We start from the raw sequence: 27,162 nt of genomic DNA on the forward strand, positions 1-27,162 counted from the left end.
CTTCTTAGGCACCCACCAATATGAAACTCTCTGGTACCTCAAGGACCCATGAATGATGTCAGAAACACTCCCGTACAAAATTCCAAGCTCCTGGGAAATGTCCTTGCAGCCACACACAACTGCATCCACATGAGAAGCACTGCTGTCAGTCAATGACGAGAGAGTTACTTACACCACATTTACTTCAACTGCTCACAATATCCAGTGTTATCCAGACATGGCACAATGTATAAGTAGGATTGATGGAAGACAAGTTGTTTTATAAGACATACCTGCTGGCCACCCCTCAGATGCCTGGCAATCCGCAGAGCTAGGTCAGGGCCCTTGTCTGGAAAAGTTGCTGGGAACAGTTCACCAGTCTTTGTGATAACACCTGAAATATAAGAAATATGGTAACCTCAATTTCTCGGAAGTTCAGGAACATTCAGGAACAGAGCCCTACAGTAGTTAGTTTTATTTTACTCCAGATCTTTCACTGTAATAACAAAACCTGTTTTGTGAAACTGAAGTAAAAACTGAATACCAATGACACTTATTGCAAAAGGCAAGAAAACACTGAGAGAATGATGCTTTCCTTTTTGTGTTCCCATTTTAATTTTGGTGAATAAATATTAGAAAATTTTGAAAAGTGTAGGTTCCTTCTCATTCTCTTCTCCCCCATACCGTCCCCCATTCAAACACACCCCAGCCTGCTGATTTACAAAATATTTACAATGCATGAATCAAGCAGCATAAAGATTCAATAGTAATAGGATTACAAATTTTTTTAAGAAAATGGTTCTGATTAATGTTTGAAATAAAATAACAAAAAGTTCTCTAGGCTCAACAACACTAATTCTGAATTCAGATTATTAAACCACTTTCTAAAATAATCATTTTAAGAATATACATTCAGAAAGTAATAGTGTTTCTATTAGAATATTTTTGTTCTAGGATTCTTAAGTGTCAAAATTCAACATACATATTCTTCTTCAATAAGTTATTATCTTTGCTGTGAAACTGTTTTGTTGAATATGGCCTTAATATGTGTTAGTTTGTGAGTGTTGCAGTGATGTTGATTAACAGGTTCAAATATTGTTCAGAACATGATGAATAAATTAATGAATGAATTATAAATGACAACAAAAAATCTGAAAATATAATTGGATAGATACAAAAATCTACTACCAGGTGGTGACAGCAAAAAATGCACAAAGGTTAAGGAATTGTGTAAGCTTTTGGTGCTAGTGGCTCCTTCTTCTGGCAGAAGGGCAGAAGAGGAAGGAAGAGGCATGAAGCAAAATGACTGGTGAGGTTTAAGGACTGTTGAGAGTTACAGAAAAGTCCTCCAGTAAGTCTCCCCTGACCTGGGGTTCTGGACAATTTTTCTGTAACTCTCCCCATTTCCTAAATCTCCTGAGTCCATTTCCTTCATCCCCCCTCCTTTTTCCTTCAACCCCTCTACCAGAAGAAGAAGCCACTGGCTCCAGAAGCTTGCAAGATTGCTTCACCTTAGTGTGCTTTTTGCTGCCACCACCTGGTGAGTAGATTTTTTTATTCATCCAATTATAATATGTTTTTAAAAAATTATTTTCATTGATATATTAACCCTCAAGCAGGCATGCCTATGTATAAAGTGCACCAATTACAAATAACAATTGTCTTGTACCACTCCACTGTTGTTTTACAATTATGAGCTCCTACCTGTTGCTTCATTATTGCTCTGCCTAACACACTGGTAAGTCGTGTTGTCATATAGCCAAGCGAGCAACAATAATATAAAATAAACAGTGCGCTGGGTGAGAAAAAAATTATGATCTGTGCAAGAAAAAGCCCCAGATTCTGTAATAGCAGCACAATCCCACAATGAGTCAGTTGTCTCCAAGATAATTAGTAATCGAATAAGTGTTCAGCTGGGTTCTGCTGAACTGCACTGTTTAATTCCCTGAGTGGGTCATTACTGTGGGATAACACTTGAGTGATACAATGAAAGTTTATGTTATTACTGCTTAATTTACCAGTGATTTAGGTCATATAAAATAAGTTTATTTTATCACTGCTTAATTAAACCTAGATTAAACTGTGAGTTTGATAGTACAAGTTTATCTTGGTAACCTAGAGCCAGCTATTTTTTACATGTGTAAAAACTGTGCCATGTGCCTATTCATGTTACAAAAATTGGTGCACCCACCTGAGGGTTAACAAAGAATTTGAGAGAGATGCTTTTTTTTTGTTTGTTTGTAAGTAATGCATGACCTACTTTATATAAACACAATGTTACTGATTACTTAAAAAGCACTATTTGCAAGACAGTGTGTACTCCTCTACATTAATAACCAACAATGGCAGTCATACTGACCAACACCATACACTATAGGCCAGTGTATGCCACTTCTGATGGTTGTATTAAGTTCCCCCACACATGCCAGTGTCAGGTCTATCTCCACTGGCTGCCGGTGAAATGCATCTGGAACATGTAAAAGTACCACATATGTGCATAGCAAACATGTAGTATTACTTTTGTCTGATTGACTGCTTTACTACTATCTTTGTATTGATTGTTTACTGACACACTCTAGATCCTTGTGGGTCTATCACAGTTGGATCAATGAAGTTAGAAATAAATAAAATAAAAAAATAAATACATACATCAGTAGTGAGGGCATTTTTAAATAATGTGAAATGCAAAATTTAATACTTATAGTAATAACACAAAAATGCTGATAAACTGAGATATATGGTTTCATTCTGCTTCTTACTACAAAATGTAAAAAACCCACCCCCATCATGGGGAAACTTAAAGCCTAGTTCTGTGTCAATCACATGACTGTACTTGTAAGCTGTTTCAGTTAGTTAGGCATCTCTATTGAGTTTCATCTGTGTAGTCTGCTCACGTTAATGATACCAAAAATTTTCAGTCGGGAGAAATTGATGGAACACGAAGCAGTTTACTTCTCCTCTGACAGAATTAGTGCATGGGCACAAAGAGAATAGGAAATATGTTATTGCTGTGTTTTGAAGATAAAATCATTTTTGCGAGTGATATAGCTAACAGGGGTGTTTTTATTGAAATATCTTTACATTATTATCTGCATTTAACAGAATTTACAGTTGTGCTGATTTGTGGATGATTTTCAACACCTTGATATTCACAAGGAAAGGTAATAATCTTTTACGTGGTCATTTGAGGGATGATAAAACTAGGTGCATGACTTATACCATAACTATTCATAGACCACAACATAATTATGATCTCTGTCTTTTTAAGAAATGATGTTTTGGAAAATAATTATTATGTTTCTTAAAACAAATAAATATTGGAGATAAATAAAACCACTCTCTATGACAAATTATGAAAATCTGTCATAGGTGCACTGAAACAGATTAAAATCAGTCTGTCTGTCAAAACGTCTATTGATACAAACATTAACACATAATGATTTTTATACAATTCATCAAGATAACTCATGCAGGTACAATTAACAATTATAGAATACACTAAAGATACATTAATTAACTGCAAATATTGCACGATGCCAATGAAAATTCTGTAAAAAAATTATTCTGTGGATGCCATAATTTGTAAACTGTTTTTAGATTAACCTAGTGGCTATGTTGTTTAACTTACTTGTTGCAGCTATAATGATCTTTATGCATGGTTACATTATGAACCGCAATAGCAAAACATGATGGTTTACCACCATATTATGATAATTGTTCATACTGTATATAGTAGCTCTTTCTGTTTCCACAACTGTATCAGAATCACATTCCATCTTATGTTGTAAAAAATGTAACATTACCTATAAGAGCTTCCACACACACACATGGATCAGTATAAAAAACAGTTGAGACTGTGGTCTTTAATGACATATTTTAAACATGACTGTAAACATTGTAATTAGTTATTTACCTCATGTTTCAAAACAAAATATTTTCTAATGTCAGACACACTTTATATACTGTACTGAAGGAAATGGTTATGTTTGAGTTATTTGGTGCTTACGCATGATATTGTAAAATAAGTCTTCAGAGTAGTGTCGGCTGTCAGAGAATCCACCAACGAGCTGCAGTTCGAGCCTGCCCTCTGCAAAGCCCATGCCGACTTCCTGGACTCGCTGCACCATAGTGGCAGCACATTCCTCTGTTCCTGCTCCATCCAGATGAGCTAGGGCCACAGCACCTGAACCTGGCACAGAAAAACAGGCTTTGTTGCAGAACTTTTATAATTCCTTCAAAATAGCAACATATCACACAAACAATGCAAATACAAACAAAACTGAAAATAAGTATATTATGAATTGACATCATTGCATTGTTACCATGACATTACCACCAACACCACCACAATTTCTGAAACTGTATGCAGCATACTAATAAGGAGTTGACAACATCCTTATTACAATGAATTGATTTCATGCCAATTTTCAGTTTTTCAATGGTGTATTCATTTATTATTTTACTGTTAAAATGACCATAGCATTGGTGGAAATCAGTTTCTTAGTTATTGCATGTTCTATGGATCATATTTAAAAAAAAAATTACTATGGTGTGTAACATATTAGTAGGTTTGAAATCAAATTACATTTTCTCTGTGAAAAATATGATGCATACTGGCAATTTACTTAACTGGATTTTTACTTTTATCATAATGTGCAACGATATTCAAAAAATGTAAACCAACCATACACAGACTTTATTCGTTCAGAACTTCATCTACGGAGTAGATGGAGAAGCTAAAGAAAGTTGGATGTAAGTAGTTTCATTTTATAGCACCATTATGTAGAGCATTATAAAATAACAAATGCAATATATGCACTGTGTAAAAGAGAAAAAAGTTTATCAATGTCTTCAAAAGAACAGCTAATGCACAGAGATCATAAAGAAAATGTTAGTGTTCAAAAATGTTCAGACATAGAGCACTGTACAAAGTGCACAGAGTTAGTATCCTATGACTACAATATTAGCTTTAAAGCTTGAAATTAATGTGAAACTAGAAATAGAATATAAAGAATAGATGCTAAATACACCACACATAATTATGACCTATTCCAACACTATGGTCCTTGTTATCATCATTTTCAATAAGCATATTCTGTGGCTTGAGGTTTAGACAAAAATTATGAAGTACTACTACTATGTGCATGACATAGGCACTACATTATGTTGGCAGCTCTATATTATGACTGAGTGATACTGAGAAACAGAATTATGCTTTGGACCCCTATAGAAGTGAATATCTGAGAGACTGGCAAGACATCTTTTCATAAAAGTTTGTAAATACAATGTGAGGCTACAGATAGAAATAAAACTGGTTCAAGACACAAAGGACTTACATTAGCTGCCAGTGGTCACTGATTAAATCAATATGGAAAGTTGAAAAACTGTGCTGGACTGGGATTCAAACTCAGGTTTCCTGCTTACTAGGCAGCTGCACTGAGTACTGCACCATCTGGACACAGTGGTCATTGCAACTGAATGGCTTATCCTAGCACGCTTCCTGTCAAACCCATTAATTCCTTTGTGTCTTGATTCATGGTGCCTGCAGGATCAAAATGGTATCTAATAAAACTGGTTCACATGAACGTCAGGAGCATGCACGCACCCTGCAATCTCAAAACTGATGACAGTGTGGTTCAAGCCCTTCTGGTTCTCAGCATTTCAATTTATCTTTTTCTCATTCTTGTGTCTCGCTAATCTATTTCCTTACCCTACTCATCACTTTTCTTGTCCTTTCATTCGCATTGCCTGTCATTAACTTCAGAGTAATCTTTCCATCTCGGAGCACAAGAAAGAACATTTTGCAACACAAATACATTGCTCGCAGTATTTTGAGACCCTAACAATGACACTGTCAACTATAAACTAGTCTCAAAATCTAATTTATCAATAAAGCAGCAAATGTCTGTTATATTTTGAAACCTGTAGCAATGAGTTTATCAGATAAATGTTTGTTCACAAAATATATGTTTTTACATCACTAACGAGAGGATGGCTTACCTGAATGTCTCAGCACAACAATGATGCATGTTGTAGCATCATCAGACCCCAAGATAGTCACATTTTCTGCAAAATAAATACCACAAAGCATTTATATACGATAAAGAGAAGGCATTAAAATATTGCATGTACAAAAATTTAAATTTGCAGCAGTCTTTCTGAAATTCATTTCTAACAAGAGCGTTGTAGTAAATCATACATATGTGAAGAACATAATGTAATATAAATAAGGTTATTGAAATAAATGAGTCAGGAAGATGTTAGCTGAATTAAATGTCCAACATGCCTCATAATGGCAGGTGGGCTACTCTATCTTTTATATTTATAATTTTTCCTCCTCTTCATCTCCTCCCAATAAGAACATTTATATGACACTTTCAGCCCTCTATATGTTAATGTTTCTATGATCCTCACTGCTAATGATACAGTATGACTACAGAGATCATCATGTGGGTATTACATTAATTCTGCAGTGAATTTCTTGACAAATATTATCATCAGCTATGCAGCTGAAATGACTCACTACACGGATACTCTACATTGCACTTGGTTAAATGATCAGCTCGCTGCAATCCCGCTTCTACTGTAAGTACCTTTATACTGACCATTCGTTATTTGACTAAATATGCAGTACAATCTGATTCGCATGTATCTGACATGGGTTAGCACCATCACAAAGCAATTACTAAGGAATGGGTGCCATTGAAGTCCCGTTACATTGATGGCAAGCAAACGTTCGCAAACCACCTGTATTGCCTCAAAAAAACAATTGCATCTTAAATATTGAAGGACAGAAGTCCACACTGTCACAATGTGTTGAAATACAGCAACGGCAACAGATGAAAATTTGTACCCAACCAGAGTTCGAACATGGACCTCCTGCTTACTAGGCCAACGCTCTGACCATTGCACTATCGGGACACAATGTCCAACTTGCTTGTAGGACCTGTCCACTCGTACAAACATTCCTTGTAAGATGCAAATTCCCATCTTTGCCGCATACAGTACTCCCCCCCCCCCCCCCCCCCCCCCCCTTCCCCGACCTCCATCCATTATTCCTCTCGCTCACAGCCACACTGTATTCCCGCAAGGGTTCGGTCGATGACGTGCGTCTAGCACTGAGAACTTTCGATGGGCCGTCGAGACCTGAATAATTATACAGGATGTTTCAGAAGGAATAGTAAATGTTGTAGGACGTGGTAGTATAGAAAGAAATGCCATATAACATGTGTCCAAGTTTTATTGAGTACACGCAGTTGGGTTCAATGCATTTTCATTTCGTTTGTTGGTCTTTACAGTACCCCATTGTCTATACTTCCTTGAAAATGAGCTTCCAGCATTATTGGAAGAGGTTCCTTTGGCTACAAGAATGCGTATTTTCCACCAGCATGACTGGACTCCTGCACATTCTAGTTGTCAGGTGACACATCATCCAAACCTAACATTTCCCAGAAGATGGATCAGTAGATATGGGCACTTTCCTTGGCCCCCAAGGTCCCCAGACCTGGGCCTTATCACTTTGGATTTTTGACTGTGGGGTGGTTGAAATGATAAGTCTAAACAGAAAAAGTAAACCTAAGAGCCAATTTGATCGTTCGTATTACGAATAGTGCAGCCCTCATAAAAGAGTGCAAAGGCAACCTCAGAAGAGTTACACGTGACGTTATCAAGAGAAGTCAAAACTGCATTGAAGTTGGTGAAGGAATTTTTGAAAATCAACTTGAACATCCTATTTTGCCTTTGCTTTGAGTTTGTTAGGGTTACACACTAACAGTTGTATCTCCGTACTCAATAAAAAGTAGACACATTTATATGGATTTTTTTATGCAATTCGTCTATACTACCACCAGCTAAAACATCTACTATTCCTCCTGAAACACCCTGTAATGCATTTATTTGTGGTGTTTGTTCTTTTGGAATGTCCGAAAGAACACACACACACACACACACACACACACACACACACACACACACACACACACTTCTACCTTAAGTGCTATTGGGAATATGTCTGGTAACTCGGTGATAGTGACAGACTGGAGCTGCATTAACCTACTCATTTCACTAGATATATTTGTAATTTTCTGAACAATTCATCTTTAATAAGTGACAGCGATTTGGAAAATTTACATTGGCGAGATGGTTACTTTATCCTTTAATTACAGTGTCTCTCATCATTTACTTTAAGGGAAACCTGCTTCTTTGTGCCCTAGCCTAACCTAGCCTATACTACAGCAAAGAGTAAATGCTCACATTATTGATACTGAATGTGCTACTGCAACTTTAGCCAAAGTATCAAATCCCTCTGGATAAGTGTATTTCAACTGAAATGGTTTTGCTCCTCCTCTACCGTCATTGAAAATGATCACAACCAAATTAAGTATAGGAATCCTACAAAATCCTTGAGCTCATACTGCAGTGCTGTGGAGGTGAAATGGTTCAAATGGCTCCGAGCACTATGGGACTTAACTTCTGAAGTCATCAGTCCCCTAGAACTTAGAACTACTTAAACCTAACTAACCCAAGGACATCACGCACATCCATGCCCGAGGCAGGATTCGAATCTGCGACCGTATCGGTCGCGCTGTTGCAGACTGTAGCGCCTAGAACCGCTCGGCCACCCCGGCCGGCTGCGGAGGTGAAAAATGTAGTTTTTCACAATTATCAGATGACAGATGGAGTTTGTCAGATTCCATTAATTATGACTACAGTATTAATTATTGGTTCATTGGCGCTTTTCTGCCGTTTACTGTAACTGGTTTTTGAATGTTAGAGCTGGAAGAATAGAAACGTCAGATTTTCGCAATATGGAATATTCTAATTCACTTTAAGTCTTCACGTTTCGAGCAACGGCAGAATATCCGCCAGAAGAGCTGACAAGAAGCCAGGTCATGCCTGTCTTCTGGTGGGTGGGCCAATGACAGTGATCTCAATAACATTATTGTATAGCAAAGATACGTTGCCAAATCAGCCAGTGGAGAAGCTCCAAAATTGTGAATCGCGTCTGGTGAATACGCTTTCAAGGTTTCTGTCCGATTAAGAAAGTAAAACACAAATAATTGTCGCCGTTATTTAACTATGACGTTTCGTTTGCACTCAGTGCATCGATTACAAGTAATTACACTCTAGCCCCTAAACGTAGTTACCGAAATCCGAATAAGACTCATTGACATGTAATGAGGACATTCCGGCCCTTGCCACCCTCAACTTTGAGACGAAGCTATAGTCACTTCCGAGGCCACTGTGGTGTTTCAAAAGTCTAGTCACGAAACATCACGTTTCTTTACCGCTTGAGCGACGCCAGGTAAGAAATGTTAATATATATATTTATTTATTTGTAGTATGTTAAGTGGATACTTGTGATTTAAAAAGATTTTGTTTCTTTTCTTTCATGTCGAGCGTGGCAGCAAGATGATCCAGTGGGGACTCCAGACGCGTCGGACGAGAGCTAACCACTATTGCATCGTAGTCGACGGCCGGCGATTTTTTTTTATATAAAATGAGAAGGAGTTCAATGTTGAATGTGGAATGATAAAGTTTGTAATTGGGTGTCAATTGGTAATCAACTGTTAAATAAACTTCGAGTTGGAAGTTGGAACAGTCAGTTGACTCTGTTGTTACGACATACATCGTAATTATTACTTATGCGTGAAATTTACAAATTTTATTAAAATTCAGACTTCTTGAAGAGATTCTGGCAGAATTGTATCAGGAGTGTGGACGATCTTTAATAACTAACTAGTTTAAAGTTTTATTAATGAGAAGTCAACACGTATTGACATTTTGAAAATAATCTATACTGTTTAGTGTATTAAAATTCTGTTTTAAAACTTTATCGGCGATTGTGATCAAGAAGATCGGTTTTAAAGTGGAATATTTCGTACAATGAGAACAGGATTGATTCTTTAGTGACATTAATTAATTATTTAAGGAAAAATTAGGAGAATTTCAATTTATTCTGGCAAAAATATCAAGGAGTGTCAAGCCGCACAAGGAACATATAGAAACTCTGTGACTTTGTTGAACTGTCAAAAACTTTCTTACAATAAAACTTTTCTACAACAGGGACTGATGAATTTTGCTGCGTCTATCCTTATCTTCCAGGTTGAATCTGCTACAGCTTAATGTTTTTCTTTATGGATTTTTCAAGTAACTGGGAAAAGAACTTATAATTTCTACTGCGGTGGACCGTCGAAATTGGGTACACGGTTGGGCTGTTGTGAAGCCTGTTGGTTTGCAGATTGCCTTTCTTTCCCCTGCTGCAGACATCGCTGCTGAGTCGCTGCGACAGGACCGGCGCCGGCCGGAGTGGCCGTGCGGTTCTAGGCGCTACAGTCTGGAACCGCGTAACCGCTAAGGTCGCGGGTTCGAATCCTGCCTCGGGCATGGATGTGTGTGATGCCCTTAGGTTAGTTAGGTTTAAGTAGTTCTAAGTTCTAGGGGGATGATGACCTCAGAAGTTAAGTCCCATAGTGCTCAGAGACATTTGAACATTTTTGAACAGGATCGGCGGTTCAGAGCACTACCTTCCTGGTAGGGTAACTGAAACTTGGCAACAACGCAAAATATGTCTGGCAATTCTGTGTCCGACGAGTTACTTCCCTGACGGCACAGAACTATCCTGCTAAATTCACTTGATATTATCGTGTCATTTCAATTGAATAATGTGATTTTCTCTTGAGATGTGGGATAAGTGTATCAGTTAATCCTTTTGAGTCCACCAAAGTCTTCCACGCGGGAAATACAACTTCTCTCGTCTCTTATGTTGCGATTTATCTGTCATAGCGGCGACTGGGCCACTAAGTAAGCCCTAGCTCCCGCACCTCTTCGCTAGCTACGAAGTAATGTGCTAGCCTACCAGGTTCCAGCTGCTTTCGTTCGACTTTCGAGGCTCGCTGAAGGCCAAGTTTTTAATTCCTTTGTAGCAGAGCTACACGCAGACAGTTAGAAACTTAATAAGGGAATCATAAGACAACGCTCGAGCAAAATTCGTTTTGCTACTTTCAGTACCCCTTAGAGTCAGAGCGAGAACCTTATGGTACTGCCAAATTCATAATGCCACTTTTGTTTCCTGGCGACATATTTTTCGTTGTTGTGAATACATAATTTAATCTATGAACTATAATACTTGAGTATGATACAGGACATGAAGTAAATACAGACCTTCTCGAAGTCAAAAGTCGGTAATATCCTAGTAATTCGTGTTAAAATAGGCACAATAGGTTTACAGACACTTAATGCTTTATTAAGATAAACTGCCATTGTGACGTTTCTATAGTAAGTTGAATTTAATTCGTATTAGTACACTGAATATTTTAATTGTGTTTTCCACTAGTTTATTGAACACAATAGTAATCATCAAAAAGAAATGAATCAGCAAACGTCACAATATCTAAAACAATCTGACAACACTAAAGTAATTTACGAATTCTACTCCTGTAGAAACCTACTGGTTCTAACGATGTCATTAAACCAGTATAGTTTGAAGAGCATTTTCGTCTAGAAATGAGTTGTCTTGCCAGTTGATCGATCAAGAGCAGGGAAGGTAAAATTTTACGAGTACGTGATCAGAGGAACAAGTGCCTGAGAGATGACTTCCCTATCAACAGAAGTGCCTGAGACTTCCCTGTATCTCCTGCATAGCTTTGTTTCTCAAATCAACAGAGTGTGTTATCGTGCAGTAGCACACGTGATATAGTTTTGTCGGTCGATTTTCTTACACTGCGACACAAAGGTGTCTCAACTGTTGGCAACAAATTCCAGCTGTGATGGACACATCCTTGGGGAAGAACACTTAGTGCAAAACACTTATGGAGCTATCACATGGAAAATATTATGTTCACACCACTCTTTGCTCAAGTTTAGGTCTTTTAATAGGGCTCAACCTTTCATTTCTAGTTAGGAAGCTAACGATAAAGGCATGACAACTCGTCACCAGTAACAGCATTGCATAGGAACGCTCAATGAGCGACCTGGTGACATTCAAGCAAAACTGCAATAGTCGTTACTCTGTTGGTTTTTGTTGTTTCTTCTTAACCTTGCCTGTTGAATGCAAATGTCGCATGATGGTTAAATGGTACTCCATCACTTATATCAGTAGTCGAGACTTCCTTAATGTGGAAAACCATTCATGCCAGAACGATCTTTGTTGAAACAAGAATATCTTTTCTTGGCGTATTTTTCCCTAAATCACTCGCGCTACACACAGTTCAAATCTTTCGAGCTGCCTCCTCAGCAATCACCTATCTATTATACCGAAAGTGAATGATGTGCTGCAGATGTGACACCTCTCTCCCATTTTTACAATGCTTAACTGTAGTTCATGATTTTCAAGCATGTGATCTTCAAAGCTTAACTGCAAGATGATAACTAGAACTTCAAATTCGAAAATGACAGCTGATACATACACTGACAACGTCGCGTCGTGTTCACCTGGGCGGCGCCCGATTACAAGTGGCCGGTAGCCGCTGCAGCGCGAGGAAACGCTCGAGCGTAAGCTGTTCTGATCGCGACGCAGCCAAGAACTGTCCTGCGGAATTGTTTCTGGAAGTATTTGTTATTAATGGTGGGTAGAAAGTGAAGCGAATTATCTTCGATGTTCAATCATACTCGCAACTTTAGACGATGGCCGAAATGTGGTTATAAAAGTAAGAGATACAGTCGGACGCGAACATGCGACTAAAGTTGAGAATGCACGACCATTAGACCACGGGCTCACACAACACATCATCTCGGAAGCAGGCAACAGATCCTCTTGACACTTCCACATCTTACAGTGTTGCCAGATTGTGCAGATGACCGGACTTAAGCATTGCCAGGGGCGGTCGGTTTTATTGGCCACCTTAAGTGAACGACTCGGACTTAGTCTCTGTAGCGGCCGGCCGGCGGTCAGTTTTTATGTCTAAGACTGTACAGTATCCCCAGTTAATCTTATTTGGTATGGACAGCATAGACTTGAGTAATATTCTAGGATGGGTTGCGTGAGTGATTTCTAAGCAATCTCCTTCGCAGAGTTATTGCATTTCCCCATTATTCTAGTAACGAACTGAAGTCTACCACCTGCTTTACCCACAGTGAGCCTATGCGTTCATTCCATTTTATATTCCAACAGAGTATTACACAAGGTCTGACTGAATATTTATGCATCTTCTGTCAGACAGTACTTCATTACACATAACTACATCATCTGTAAAAGGTCTGAGATTACTACGATGGTCACTCCAAAAGAAATGCACACTATTTTTTTCTAAATCCATCTTTTATTCTACATGTTTGAAAGTTTTACAGTGTGTAGCTACATCCTTTAGGAACAATATTTTCATTTCTCCACATAATTTCCATCCCTCTAAACTGTTTTACGCCATCTTGGAACCAGTGCCTGTATACCCACACGGTAAAATTCTGGACCAACCTGTTGGACCACTGTTTGGCAGTGTGCAGCCGGGCACAAGGCAGTCATCTTCAAACCTTGTTCCACGAAGAGAGTCTTTCAGTTTCCCAAAGAGATGATAGTCACATGGAGCCAGGTCAAGACTGTAAGGCGGGTGTTTCAGTGTTGTCCATCCGAGTTTTGTGATCGCTTCCATGGTTTTTTGACTGACATGTGGCCGTGCATTGTCGTTCTACAGCAAAACATCCTGCTTTTGCTGATGTGGTCGAACACGACTCAAATCGAGCTTGACGTTTCTTCAGTGTCGTCACATATGCATCAGAATTTATGGCGATTCCATTTGGCAAGATGTCCACAAGCAAGAGTCCTTCGGAATCGAAAAACACCATAGTCATAACTTTTCCAGCAGAAGGTATGGTTTTGAATTTTTTTTTTCTTGGGTGAATTTACATGATGCCACTCCATTGATTGCCTCTTCGTCTCTGGTGAAAAATGATAGAGCCATGTTTCATCACCTGTCACAGTTCTTCCAAGAAATTCATCTCCACCATTCTTGTACTGTTCCAAAAGTCCGCTGCATACCGTTTTTCTTGTTTTTTTGTGAGCCACTGTGTCCGCAGCTCGTGGTCGTGCGGTAGCGTTCTCGCTTCCCGCGCCCGGGTTCGATTCCCGGCGGGGTCAGGGATTTTCTCTGCCTCGTGATGACTGGGTGTTGTGTGATGTCCTTAGGTTAGTTAGGTTTAAGTAGTTCTAGGTTCTAGGGGACTGATGACCATAGATGTTAAGTCCCATAGTGCTCAGAGCCATTTTTTGAGCCACTGTCAACATCTTGGGAACCCACCTGGCACAAATCTTTTTAACGATAACACTTTCAGTATTCTGAAAACACTTCCTTCCCCTATCCCAACGTAACGAGACAATTCGTTCACTGTGATACGCCTGTCAGCAGTCACCAATTCGTTAACTCTCTGCACATTGTCTGGAGTGTGTGCATTATGAGGCCTGCCGCTGCGAGGACAATCCTAAATATTGCCGTGCCCGCTTTCATCACGTAACCTGCTTGCCCACCGACTAACTGTACTGTGATCGACAGCAGCATCTCCATACACCTTTTTCAACCTCTTGTGGATGTTGCCCACTATCTCGTTCTCACAGCACAGTAATTCTGACAGCACGTTGCTTCTGACGAACGTCCAGTGTAGCAGCCATCTTGAAGACATGCTGTGACAGCGCCACTCACGGGAAGAGGTTGAACTAAGTTTGAAAACAAACGGGAAGGATGTATCTACACACTGTAAAACTTTCACACATGCAGAATGAAAACTGTATTTTTACATAAATAGTGTGCATTTCTTTTGGAGTGACCCTCGTATTACTATTGTCCGCAAGTTCATTAATATACCACGTGGACAGCAAAGGTCCCTACACACTTCCGTGGGGCACACCTGAAGTTACTTCTCCATGAAAGGTAGCTTGCTGCGTCCTAAATATCAAACATCCACATCCAGTCATTTTTAATTATAGGCACAGATGTGGTACAAAGTCAAATACTTTTCAGAAACCAAAATATACTGCATCTACTTGACTGCCTTGATCCAAAGCTTTCAATATGTCATGTGACAAAATGTGAGTTGTGCTTCACATGATCGATGTTTTCGGGAAACAGTGGCTGGCATGGAGGATTTCACTCAGTTCGACATGGCTCATTACGGTTGAGGTCAGAATATAGACTAAGATTCTGCAGCAAACCGATGTCAAGGATACTGGACGGCAGTTTTGTGGATCACATGTACTATCCTTCTTGTAAATGGGTGTGACCAGTGTTTTCTTGCACAGTTTCTTGTTCGTGGAATCTACGACAGATTATAGTTAATAGATGGGGCAGCTCAGCTGCAAATTCAGTATAGAATATTATAGAGATTTCATGGGGGCCCGCAGCTTTGCTGAATTTTAACGATATCAGCTGTTTCTCAACGCTACTGGCAGTAATATTTATTTCATTCGTCTTTTCAGTGATGGGAGGGTTAAATTGGGACAATTCTCCTATGTTTTCCTTTGTAAAGGAACATTTGTAAACGGAGTTAAGCATTTCAACTTTTACTTCGCTATCTTCAGTTTCCGTCTTTGTCTCATCCGTGAGTGCCACTAATAGCCCACGTACACGACCAAAATTTCTTTGGATTTTGTGAAAGATCATTTGACTAAATTCAGCTACGGTAGTCACTGAAGACCTTCACGCTTTTCTCAGTTGACAGGCAAACACGTTTCATTCCGCATCTCCTTATATTTTGCTTTACATCTATTATGCAGTGGTCTGTTTCCTTAGAACTATCTTTACAGTAACTGTATGCCATGGAGGTTCCCTCCCATTATGAACTGTTATACTGGATACACATCTATTCAGTGCGTGGTCAACTATTTTTTTAAACTTGAGCCATATTCAATAAAATTTTTCTGCGTTTGTGAGCGCGTTGCCAATGTATATGAAACTACCAACGTGCCGGTTCCTGTTGCAAGCGACCTTCTTCAGGGTGTTTACGTGTACATGCTCCTGCCCTATGTTACAAATTTCAACTTCGTCATCGAGATATGACATTACTCGTCTTAGTTGTTCTTTGTATTTTGGTAACAACCGCCTCATGATCACCGATACCAGTTTCGATGAGGACATCCTATTTGTTGCCATTAGATCTAATTTTTTCCACCATGTGTGATGTTGCACACTACCTGTTCTATGTAGTTTTCAGAGAAGGCATTTACTAATGCTCATAGGGTGCCTTGTCATGTCCACCACTAAGAAAATTGTAAATTTTCCAAATTGATTGTCGGAAGATTAAAGTCTCTACCGATGTAGTTTGGACAGGAAGAGAATAGAAGCTTCCGAAATGTGGTGCTACAGAAGAATGCGGAAGATTAGATGGGTAGATCACATAACTAATGTGGAGGTACTGAATAGAATAGGGGAGAAGAGGAGTTTGTGGCACAACTTGACAAGAAGAAGGGACCGGTTGGTAGGCCATGTTCTGAGGCATCAAGGGATCACCAATTTAGCATTGGAGGGCAGCGTGGAGGGTAAAAATCGTATAGGGAGACCAAGAGATGAATACATTAAGCAGATTCATAAGGATGTAGGTTGCAGTAAGTACCAGGAGATGACGAAACTTGCACAAGATAGAGTAGCATGGAGAGCTGCATCAAACCAGTCTCAGGACTGGTTCTTCAGGTTGATCATAGTTTTTGGGTAAATAATTAAGTCATTTCACTAAATGTGTAACAGGCCATAAGTGCCATGGTTTATGAATGTTTAAATTTTGAAGTAACTTGCTTTTACATAAATGGTAATCTTAAAAAAGTGTTGATGGTTTTATTTGTTATGTCTTGTTTAAATGTGCCAAATAAATGTTCAGTGCAACTGTCGATGGTGATTGCCTGATGTGTTACTTGGTCCAGTCCTAACACCCCACAGCCTATTGTGTTGAGCTTGTGTCGTCGTGAAAAAGGTTGAATTCCATGCTGTGCCGACACATCAGTGTGCATTTGTGTTGCAGAAAGAAAATACTGGCCACCCATAACAACATCCTCTTCCTTGCTTCCTTACAGTACAAGACTTTTACAGTACCCAAAAGTCCTTGTCCATCAGGACAAAAAACCACTAAAAGGTTATACATCTTTGAATAAAACAGCTGGATGCATGGATTCCAATCCAATATGATGCAGCTGGCAGCTTCTGTGGTCAATGGGCAGTTGCGCAACAGGTAGCCGACCATGTGTTATCTTCATGTAAAAATAAAGGACTCAATATACATGAAACAGTTTATTAACAACCAAGATGATTACTCATGTCTGTGGTGCCCTGTCCACAAGGTTGTTTGCAGAAAACGACGTACTCTGCATATATCGTACTAGTCAAATATGATTACCATGTATGTAGCAACGTAATCTAACTTAAAAATACTAAGTACGTAGATAAATCAATCTTTTGAGATGCAGTTAATTTTTTGTACTTGTCAAATTTAGTTCTTCGGGCATGACACATTTTCAAACTTACTGAACCAGTTACATCAAACTCGCAATTTAAGAATCTTTCTCCCTCTTGGAAAAATTTCTGTGTACATACATGGTCGCAGTCTAAGGAAACCACAGAAAACCCAAAACTGGGCAGCGGATCTCAGTATAGGGTGGTGTGGTGGGAGAGGAGAGTGGTTTTTTTTCTTTTTTGTTATGGTTTTAGGGCGCAAAACTGCTACGGTCATTAGCGCCTGGACTGTGACTGAGGAAAAGGTAAAAAATGAAACTGGAAACCGGCAGCAATGGGAACGAAACTCAAAAAATTGGGGAAACTAAAAACAGAAAGAAAGCTTAAAAAACCACTATAGATGGGGGGTTGCTTGTCCCCAAAAAGAGCTTCAAATGACTGACATCTCACCGGCACTAATAAACTCGAGAACGCGATCGGCTGAGAGCGTGTCATCTACTAAAATGGAAGATATATCAGGCGACAGCTGTAGACGGGCGCGTAACGGAGTAAAATAGGGGCACTCAAGTAAAAGGTGTCTCACTGTCCACAGCTGAGAGCAGTGGGGACAGAGTGGGGGAGGATCGCCACTTAAAAGATGTCGATGGCTAAAAAGACAGTGCCCTATCCGGAGTCTAGTTAAAATTATCTCCTCCCGACGACGAGTTCGGGAGGAAGAGGTCCAAGCACAGGGAAGAGCTTTCACGTCACACAATTTATTATTGGGAAGTGTCGACCAATGTGCGTGCCATAAAAGAGCAACACGACGACATAAAAGACTCCGCATATCAGCGAAGGGAATCATGAGAATGGATGGCTGAAGAAGAGAGATTGCAGCCTTGGCCGCCTCATTTCCACAGATACCAACATGTCCTGGGATCCAGAGAAACGCCACAGAGATGCCCCCCAAGTGGAGCAGGTGGAGGCAGTCCTGAATCCGGTGGACCAGAGGGTGGACAGGGTAGAGAGCTTGGAGACTGAGGAGAGAGCCAAGCGAATCTGAGCAGATAACATACTGTATCTGCTGATGGCGACGGATGTATTTAACAGCCTGGAGAACAGCGTAAAGCTCCGCAGTAAAAACCGAACACTGGTCGGGAAGCCGAAATCGACTGGGGGTGTCGCCAACAATATAGGCACTCCCAACTCCAAACGATGTTTTTGAGCCATCAGTGTAAATAAATGTGGCATCCTTCATTTGTGCGCATAGAGCAGCAAATGCCCGACGATAAACAAGAGAAGGGGTACCATCCTTGGGAAACTGACAAAGGTCACGGAGCAGGCAGGTTCGGGGCCGGAGCCAAGGCAGTGCTGTACCCCATGTTGTCAAGAAAGTTCTAGGAAAGTGGAAGGAAAGAGAATGGAGAGAAGAGTGGTGCAGTCTACTCACTGTCGTGTGGTACCGTGACGGCGAGCTCGCGCTGGCGCACGTAGAGCAGTCCGGCGGGGCCCACAACCTTGTTGGGGATGGCGACGAACTGCTGGGCCGAGTCCTTGTAGATGGGGTGTGCCTGCAGCAGTGACCGCGTATCTGGCGGTGGCTCGTCCTGCAGCACCCCGCTCAGCACCAGCACCATGCTGCAACAGCTGAGGAGAGCGAGGGTCTTCAGCAGGCGGCCTTGCGTAGCTCTAGAGGTCGGCAGCAGGACGAGTACGAAGCTAGTATTGAGGGTTGCATACATCGGAAATCAAGGCGCCGCCGCTACGCCAGTGCCATACCGGCTTCCTTCCGTCTTGCTGTGCACTGAGGTGACAAGTCATGGGATAGCAATATACACACATACAGATTGCGCTAGTATCGCGTACACAAGTTATAAAATGGCAGTGTATTGGCAGAGATGCTATTTTTACTCAGGTGATTCACGTGAAAACGCTTTCGACGCGATTATGACTGCAAGATGGGAATTAACAGACTTCAAAGGCAGTGCCGTAATTGGAGCTTGTAATGGTTCTCTATTTACGTGACCATTACGGCACTCCAACCCCAGTTCTCGATACCAGTAATATCGTTCTACTTTTCTGCGAAGTAGCAGACGTATTTTTGTGACAACATTCACATTTGGTTTTATTAATGTATAGGTACTCCGATGTATCGATATATTACAGTGATATGGTTCTTGTGTGTATTCATTTCTGTGAGACTGTCATAATCTTTGACTTAACTTGTAACCGTTTTGGCGCGAATGCGCACACAGAGCAGTCTTTGTTTCACTTTGCAGAAGTTGTTATTTCGCTTTGTAAAAGAACAGTCAAGTATTGTGTTTGGTTACAGCGGAAATTAGATATATGAAGATTGATACAAAACTGTTTCCTTGATGATGTGACAATTAAGAAGAAGTATATCTGAATTAAATGGCTGGTGTGGCCATGCGGTTCTAGGTGCTTCAGTCTGGAACCGCGTGACCGCTACCGTCACAGCTTCGAATCCTGCCTCGGGCATGGATGTGTGTGATGTCCTTAGGTTAGTTAGGTTTAAGTAGTTCTAAGTTCTAGGGGACTGATGACCACAGATGTTAAGTCCCATAGTGCTCACAGCCATTTGAACCATATATGTGAATTTACAAGAAGTTTAATAAAAATGTGGATCGTGAACACCAAGTCAAAAATTATTTCTACCATACCATTGTTCTGATCTGGGATTGTTTCATCATTAGGAATTTCCTGAAAAAGGCATTTGTTAGGTCTTCAAATATTGCTAAAATACAGATCTGGACCTTTTAGCAGTGAAAGTGGAATCACCCTAGAATCAACAAGATGAGCCACAACAACTTCGACGAAATCTACGTGGGAATCCATTCAAGACAAGTGCCAAAATTAATGACTTTTTTTACAGTGACTTCATTATTTTCATTCTGACGATACCACCCACAGGCAATAACTTTGTTGTTGCCCGATAAAGCGAACATATGCTGCGTGAGCAACATTATTAATCTGATTTCTTACCTACTTTGCAAGTGGTGGTATTGTTAGAAGCTAGACACATGGGACATCCCATTTGGGAAATCGGTTCATGAATTCAGTTTTCCGAGATCTACAGTGTCAACAGTGTGCTGACAATATCAGATTTCAGGCATTACCTCCCACCACAGACAACACTTTGGCTGACGGCCTTCACTTAACAACCGAGAGCAGCAGCGTTTGCACAGAGTTGTCAGTGCTAACAGGCAAGCAACACTGCCTGAAATAACAGCAGAAATCAATGTGGGACGTACAACGGACGTATCCGTTAGGGCAATGTGGTGAAATTTTGCGTTAAGGGGAGGTACCAGTGAAATTTCAACCCGACCGTAAAAAAATCACAGGGGAGTAAAAATTTGAGTCATAATATATCCTGGCATGCCGAATTAAGCGGGTAAATCCAATTGGCAAAACAGAAAGATTTAACCAAAAAGTTTAAAACCAACGGAGGAGTAGCATTTTTTTTGTTTCAGTCATTTTAAATTTTTTCTAAGAAGTTGAAGTACTGTGACCTTTTTAACACACTATGCATACGAAAAGTGTAGATTAATTATAAAAAAAAAATTGTTTTTATAATACATGACAAGAATTTAGCGTAAACTAGAATTACTAAAACATTCTACAATGTTTGGCTCAGTATGAAGGAAGAATAAATAAAAGACGATCCGATAGTTTGGTGACAAGTGTTATGAACAACTGAAGGAAGCTACGATAAAAATACTTGCAGAGTATTACAAAAAAGCAGTATATATATATAAAGGTAATATGAAGGAGTGTATAAACATACTTTTCGATATGATTGACATTTTACAGCTACAATGGTCTCAACTAATTTACTATTTTCAGAATATGAAAGCTGCAAAATAAGCATTAATATATTATTGCGCTTCTACTGACAAAAAAAATCCTCAGCATTGTCACTGCCCGAAAGGAGATTCATCACGCTGTTATTATCAATCAGCATTGGTAAAGACATTGAGTCTGGGTCTCATGCTTCCAATATAAAAACACCTGTAAATCAACTTTATTTAAATAAAATATTGCCTCTTTCTACTCGCTTAAGTGATGGAAAATGGAAATGTCGTGTGGTTAGGTCCTCCCGTCGGGTAGACTGGTCGCCTGGTGCAAGTCTTTTGAGATGACGCCACTTCGGCGACTTGTGCGTCGATGGTGATGAGATGATGATGATGATGATGAAGAGAACACACCGCCCAATCCCTGAGCGGAGAAAATCTCCGACCCAGCCGGAAATCGAACCCGGGGCCCTTGATATGACAGTCCGTCACACTGACCACTCAGCTGTCGGGGTGCTTAAGCGATGATTCAGTACTAACAAGATGGGCTCTATGTGTAACTCAAAATGTTAATGAGAGTTTACACAGTGTTTTATGGAGTAGGTGTCCCATAGAGACCTATTTTCTGCAATGAGAGTGAAAGTAGCAGTTTCTATCAGTATTTGTAAATATAATGTTGGCTCTCACCGAGTTATTTTAAAAATAAGGACAAAATGAGGACTCAATGTCCTAACGAACAGCACAAGCATAAGCGAAAAACGTCAAAGTAGCATTGCACCAAGCGGAAGAGGAATATTCGAAAAAACTGAAACAAGTGGGTCGAAAAACTGACTCTGCCAAACATCAAAGAGAAGAAGCTATATTGGAACGTGATGATGTGATCTATGACGCAGAACTGTTTTGATGTAATTGCGTATTATTCACATATATACGGTGTGCATGTGATGTAGTACATAAACTGAAAATAAAGAACATAATTTTCAAACATATCGAGTCGTCTTATTTATTTTTCCTTCATACGTGGCCAAACATTGTATAATGTAGTAGTAATTCTATTTTGTGCGAAATTCTTGTCACGTATTATAAAAACAATTTTTTTTATAATTTATCTACACTTTTCGTTTGTACATAGTGTTAAAAAGGGCACAAACTTCAATTTCTTAGAAGAAATCAAAATGGCCGAAACGAAAAAAATGCTACTTCTCCGTTAATTTTAAACTTTTATTGCTCAAACTGTTTTTGTCAATAAAACGAGTGGTAACCAACAACTCCACGTAAGGGTCTGAAAATTAATGATTTTTTCAAAACTCAAAAATCCGAAAGTATGAAAAATTTTTTTATTTAGCAAATTAGACTTACCCACTTGATTCAGCATGCCAAGATATGATATGAAACAAATTTTCAGCCCCTTGTGATTTTTTTACGATCGGGTTGAAATTCACGGTACCTCCCCTTAATGAGCTAAGGCAGCAGACGACCGACGCGTGTGCCTTTGCTAACAGCACGACATCGCCTGCAGCATCTCTCCTGGGCTCGTGACCTTATCGGGGGGGTTCCTAGACGACAGCAATACCGTGGCCTGGTCAGCTGGTAACTGCTGAGGTCAGTTGGTAACTGCTGATGGCAAGTTTCGAGCGCGGCGCAGACCCCACGAAGCCATGGACTCATGGTGACAACAAAGCACTGTGCAACTGGTGGTGGCTCCATAATGGTGTGGGTTGTTTCCATGGAACGGACTGGGTCTTCTGGTACAACTGAACCGATGACTGACTGGAAATGTTTGTGTTCGGCTATTTGGAGACCATTTGCAGTCATGCATAGACTTTGTATTCCCAAACATCGATGAAAATTTTATGGATGACAATGCACCATGTCACCGGACAACAATTGTTCGCGAATGGTTTGAAGAACTCTTGGAAAACTCGAGCGAATGGTTTGGCCACGCAGATCGCCTGAGAGGAGTCCCATCGAACATTTACGGGAAGTCATTTCGTGCACAAAATCCTGCACTGACAACACTTTCGCAATTGTGGACTGCTATAGAGGCAGCATTGCCCAATATTTCGGGGGGGGGGGGGGGGGGGGGGAGGTCACTTCCTGCGAATCGTTGAGTCCATGCTACATTGAGTTGCTATACTGCGCCAGGCAGGAGGATGTCTGGCGCGATATTAGGAGGTATCCCGTGACGCTTGTCGCCTCAGTGTAGTTCGCGATCATGATGAGTCTAGGAATGATGGCGCTGCGGTCGCTTCATAGTCGACGACTCGTTCCCTGTTACCGGGGCGTGCAGGAATGTAATGCCAGTCGTGACTTGGTACTAACGCTGAATGCAATGACGGACTGTCGGGATTAGATGGCTTCCAACAAAGCTGTTTTGTGAGACTGTGGAAGATGAAAATTAAGTCACGCAATGTATACAACAAACAGGAAGAGTGATGTCTGCAGAAGTTCGATGCTACAGTCCACACTTTAGACAAAAAGTATACGAAGTTCGTTCAGTGTAAACAAAGTGGTTGTATTCTTGTTTATTCTACCACCACTATGAGAAAATATATGTGCTCTGTCCAACAAAAACCTGGCACAGAGCAACGTCACTTTTATGTACCTGCGACCCAAAAGCGCCCATTTCTGTACTTTTTCACTAATAACGAGTTGTCTATCTTATCGCTCACTTCTGTAACTTTTTCGAAGACCGCTGTAAATTAATCTTAATAATTAATCACCATTTAGAAAATACACTTCATTGTCGTGTCCTGTTTTCTTGTGCTGTCGCCGCACATACGGTAACGTGTCGAAAGGGTGTGCATGTAAACATAATTCTTAGACATTCTCTGAATGGATATTAAATATTAAAATAAATTTACAGCCGTCTTCCAAAAAGTTTGTCCCATTTATCTTGACCACCCTAAATAACTGTTTGTCCAGATGTAAATTACAAAATGTTTCAAGGAAATGTTCTTTAGGCGTCAAGGGGACATCAATCAGCATGATTGCCTTTGTTTTTTACAAAGATATGAGCAGCTGTACGACTTTTTTAAATGGCACCCTGTATTTTTTATTCGGTAATTCATTTCCTCTCCTAAAGACCTATTCAAAAATGTATCACAGTGTACCATTCACTGAAACACAACGTTATTAATTAGATAACACAACATCGATTTTGACGCTCCCAGCGCTTAGTGCAGGTACTCGGGGTAATGGGACACATCCACGTGCTGACGTTGACAGAGAACAAATGTAAACATGCGTAGAATGCACACCCGTCATTCCGTCAACCATCGTCAGTCGAAGAGTTGTGTGAGTAGAATGTACACCAACGAAGTGAAGGTAGAAATGCTACTCATGTATGGGGAATGTAAGTTAGCAGAACAGTAATTGCAATACTGTTTTCTTATGTACGGGTACATTTAGTATAGTAGTTTAGTCCTTTTAAATAATGTTGTGTGGAGTAGGCATACAGCAAAGACTCTCCTTCCTACAAATTGCATCGACATAACTTTTATTATTATTATTGTTGTTGTTGTTGTTTTTGTTTTTGTTGTTTTTTGTTTTTGTTGTTTTTTGTTTTTGTTGTTGTTTTTGTTGTTTTTGTTGTTGTTGTTTTTGTTGTTGTTTTTGTTGTTTTTGTTGTTGTTGTTGCTGGGCAGCGGAACTGTACAGAGAGCCTTCCCGACGAATTTTTTCTCGTCTTGTTGCGACGCTTCAGGAAACAGGAAGTTTCAGCCCACGACAACGCAATCGTCGTAACACTCGCACAGACGAAGCTGCCAAAGTTACTGTTCTTGCTTCCGTTGCTATGAATCCACATGTGAGTACATGACAGCTTGAACCCGAGATTGGCATTCCTAAAACCAGTGTACATCGAATTCTTACACGTCACCGCTTCCATCCTTACCATGTACACCTACATCAAGAGTTGCATGGGAATGATTTCCAGAATCGTGTACAGTCCTGTCAGTGAGCACAGCAGCAAATCCTCGCCAACCCGAACTACTTCTCCGATGTTCTATTTACTGATGAATGTTCCTTCTCAAACAAGGGACAGGTAAATGCAAGGAACATGCATTATTGGTCCACCGACATCCCATGATGGCTTAGACTGGTGGAACATCAGCGTCAGTGGAGAGCTAATGTCTGGTGTGGGATGCTTGGTACAATTATTGCCCCTTATTTCATCAATGGTAGTCTAAACGACACAGTGTATGCCAACTTTCTCAGACGAATTCTTCCTCCTCTTCTGGATGAAGTGCGGCTAAGAACCAGAATGCTTATGTGGTGTCAACACGATGGATGTCCAGCACATAATCCCTTGCATGCAAGTCGTGTTCTAAACCGAAGGTGTCCTGCCAGACGGATTGGTCGAGGGGAAACAATTACTTGGCCTGCTAGGTCTCCTGATTGAAATCCTCAGAATTTTCTTCTTGGGGGATGCATTAAAGACGTTGTCTCTCGCGATATTCCAACAATCCAGAGGAAATGCACGAACGTATCGTGATTGCTTGTAATTCTCTTCAGCAGGCAACACTGGATGAAGTAAATAATTTTTTCATTCAACGAGTGAACCAGTGTGTCGGTGTCCAGGGTCACCACTTTGAGCACCTTTGAATGTGCTACTCCTGGGCAATGGTACAGGAGAGTCAAATTCAATTTTGTATTATGTTTTTACTTGGTATTCATTTGTTTTCTGACAACTCCAGCAAGTGGACTAGTTTGTGATCCCGGGCTCAAAGTCAATGTTGTATTATGTAATTAATAACGTTGTGTTTCAGTGAATGGTACACTCTGATACGTTTTTGAATAGGTCTTTAGGAGAGAAAATGAAGTACCGAATAAAAAAATAGGGTGCCATTTAAGAAAGGCAAGACGCTGTTCATATCTTTGTAAAAAAACAAAGGCTGATTGATGTCCCCCTGACGGTTAAAGAACATTTGCTTGAAACATTTTGTGATTTGCATCTGGATAAACAGTTATTTAGGGTGATCAAGATAAATGGGACACCCTGTAAATTGGCAGAGGCGGAGATTCGTGGGTCCAGTCTCCGAACACATGGAGGCGGCTATTTCGGACATGACGTCAGAGGACTCGGTTACGAGTTTAAAACGAGTATACGGAACTGATTTACGATCTCTAATTACCACTAGAGCAGCATACAAAGAACTCAAGCGTACCAGCTCCACACCCCTCAAAATTCTTGAACGCCATGCACTATGAGTTGCCTGCCACATCCGTTTACCTTCACGAACATGGGTCCTCTACAATCTCAACGAAATTCCCGCTTTCCCGTGATCACATTAGGGAGCTCACAACTTCCCTGCTGAGCGCTCTAAATCCACAAACGCACACGCAAACTCGACTGCAACAATACCATTCTTTCCCCTCTAATTTCTGATCTCAGTTCTCGTCCGAACGCAGCCTGACAGATTTCAACAACCCTAGACTGTCTCTATCACCCCCCCCCCCATATGTCTCTCTCTCTCTCTCTCTCTCTCTCTCTCTCTCTCTCTCTCTCTCTCTCACACACACACACACACACACACACACACACAAATTCAACCGACTTCATCTCACAGATAGTGAATTCCACCCTGATATTTATCCTTCCTATTCGCTCTCTCCCCCTCTTCCCTCACTATCCCTTTTGAATATTTCCCTAGTCCTTTTCTCTTCCTATCATGGCCCGGCCCACTCTCCAGTCTTCTACTCCATTTCTGTCTCCTACCATCCATTCTCTTACAACTACCTTCATCCTCACCTTACAACCTACAGCGCCTCTTTGGTCTATCTGTTGCCATTTTATGGTGGTTAATTTATCGTCCAGCGTGTGCTGCTACCTTTAGAGAAAATAAATATTTTGGTACTGGCATTAATTACACTGTCTGTACCCAATAAGTGTTACCCGATATGGATGTAATAAAATTTGTAACACGCAAAAATGCCATTGTTTGTATACTGCTGTAACTTCAATAAAGAGCAGAGAATTATGTTATAAATTTGAAAACGATCATTGTTAATATCTGAGCGCGCCT

At 40.4% G+C, this 27,162-nt stretch overlaps 1 protein-coding gene across 1 annotated transcript in view; it reads right to left on the reverse strand.

The window, feature by feature from the left end:
* The window catches only part of LOC124787758 (protein N-terminal asparagine amidohydrolase), a 250,202-nt gene that overhangs the window by 19,730 nt on the left and 203,310 nt on the right, over positions 1-27,162 (reverse strand). Inside the window, exons 2-6 of the mRNA XM_047254632.1 lie at positions 18,775-18,971; positions 5,980-6,045; positions 3,986-4,168; positions 2,339-2,446; positions 273-373 (exon numbers count right to left, since the gene is read on the reverse strand). Coding sequence (XP_047110588.1) covers positions 273-373; positions 2,339-2,446; positions 3,986-4,168; positions 5,980-6,045; positions 18,775-18,961 — 645 coding nt within the window. The 5' untranslated portion in view covers positions 18,962-18,971. The remainder of the gene's footprint in view (positions 1-272; positions 374-2,338; positions 2,447-3,985; positions 4,169-5,979; positions 6,046-18,774; positions 18,972-27,162) is intronic.

The sequence above is a fragment of the Schistocerca piceifrons genome, chromosome 3, assembly GCF_021461385.2.
Source record: "Schistocerca piceifrons isolate TAMUIC-IGC-003096 chromosome 3, iqSchPice1.1, whole genome shotgun sequence".
Lineage (NCBI taxonomy): Eukaryota > Metazoa > Arthropoda > Insecta > Orthoptera > Acrididae > Schistocerca > Schistocerca piceifrons.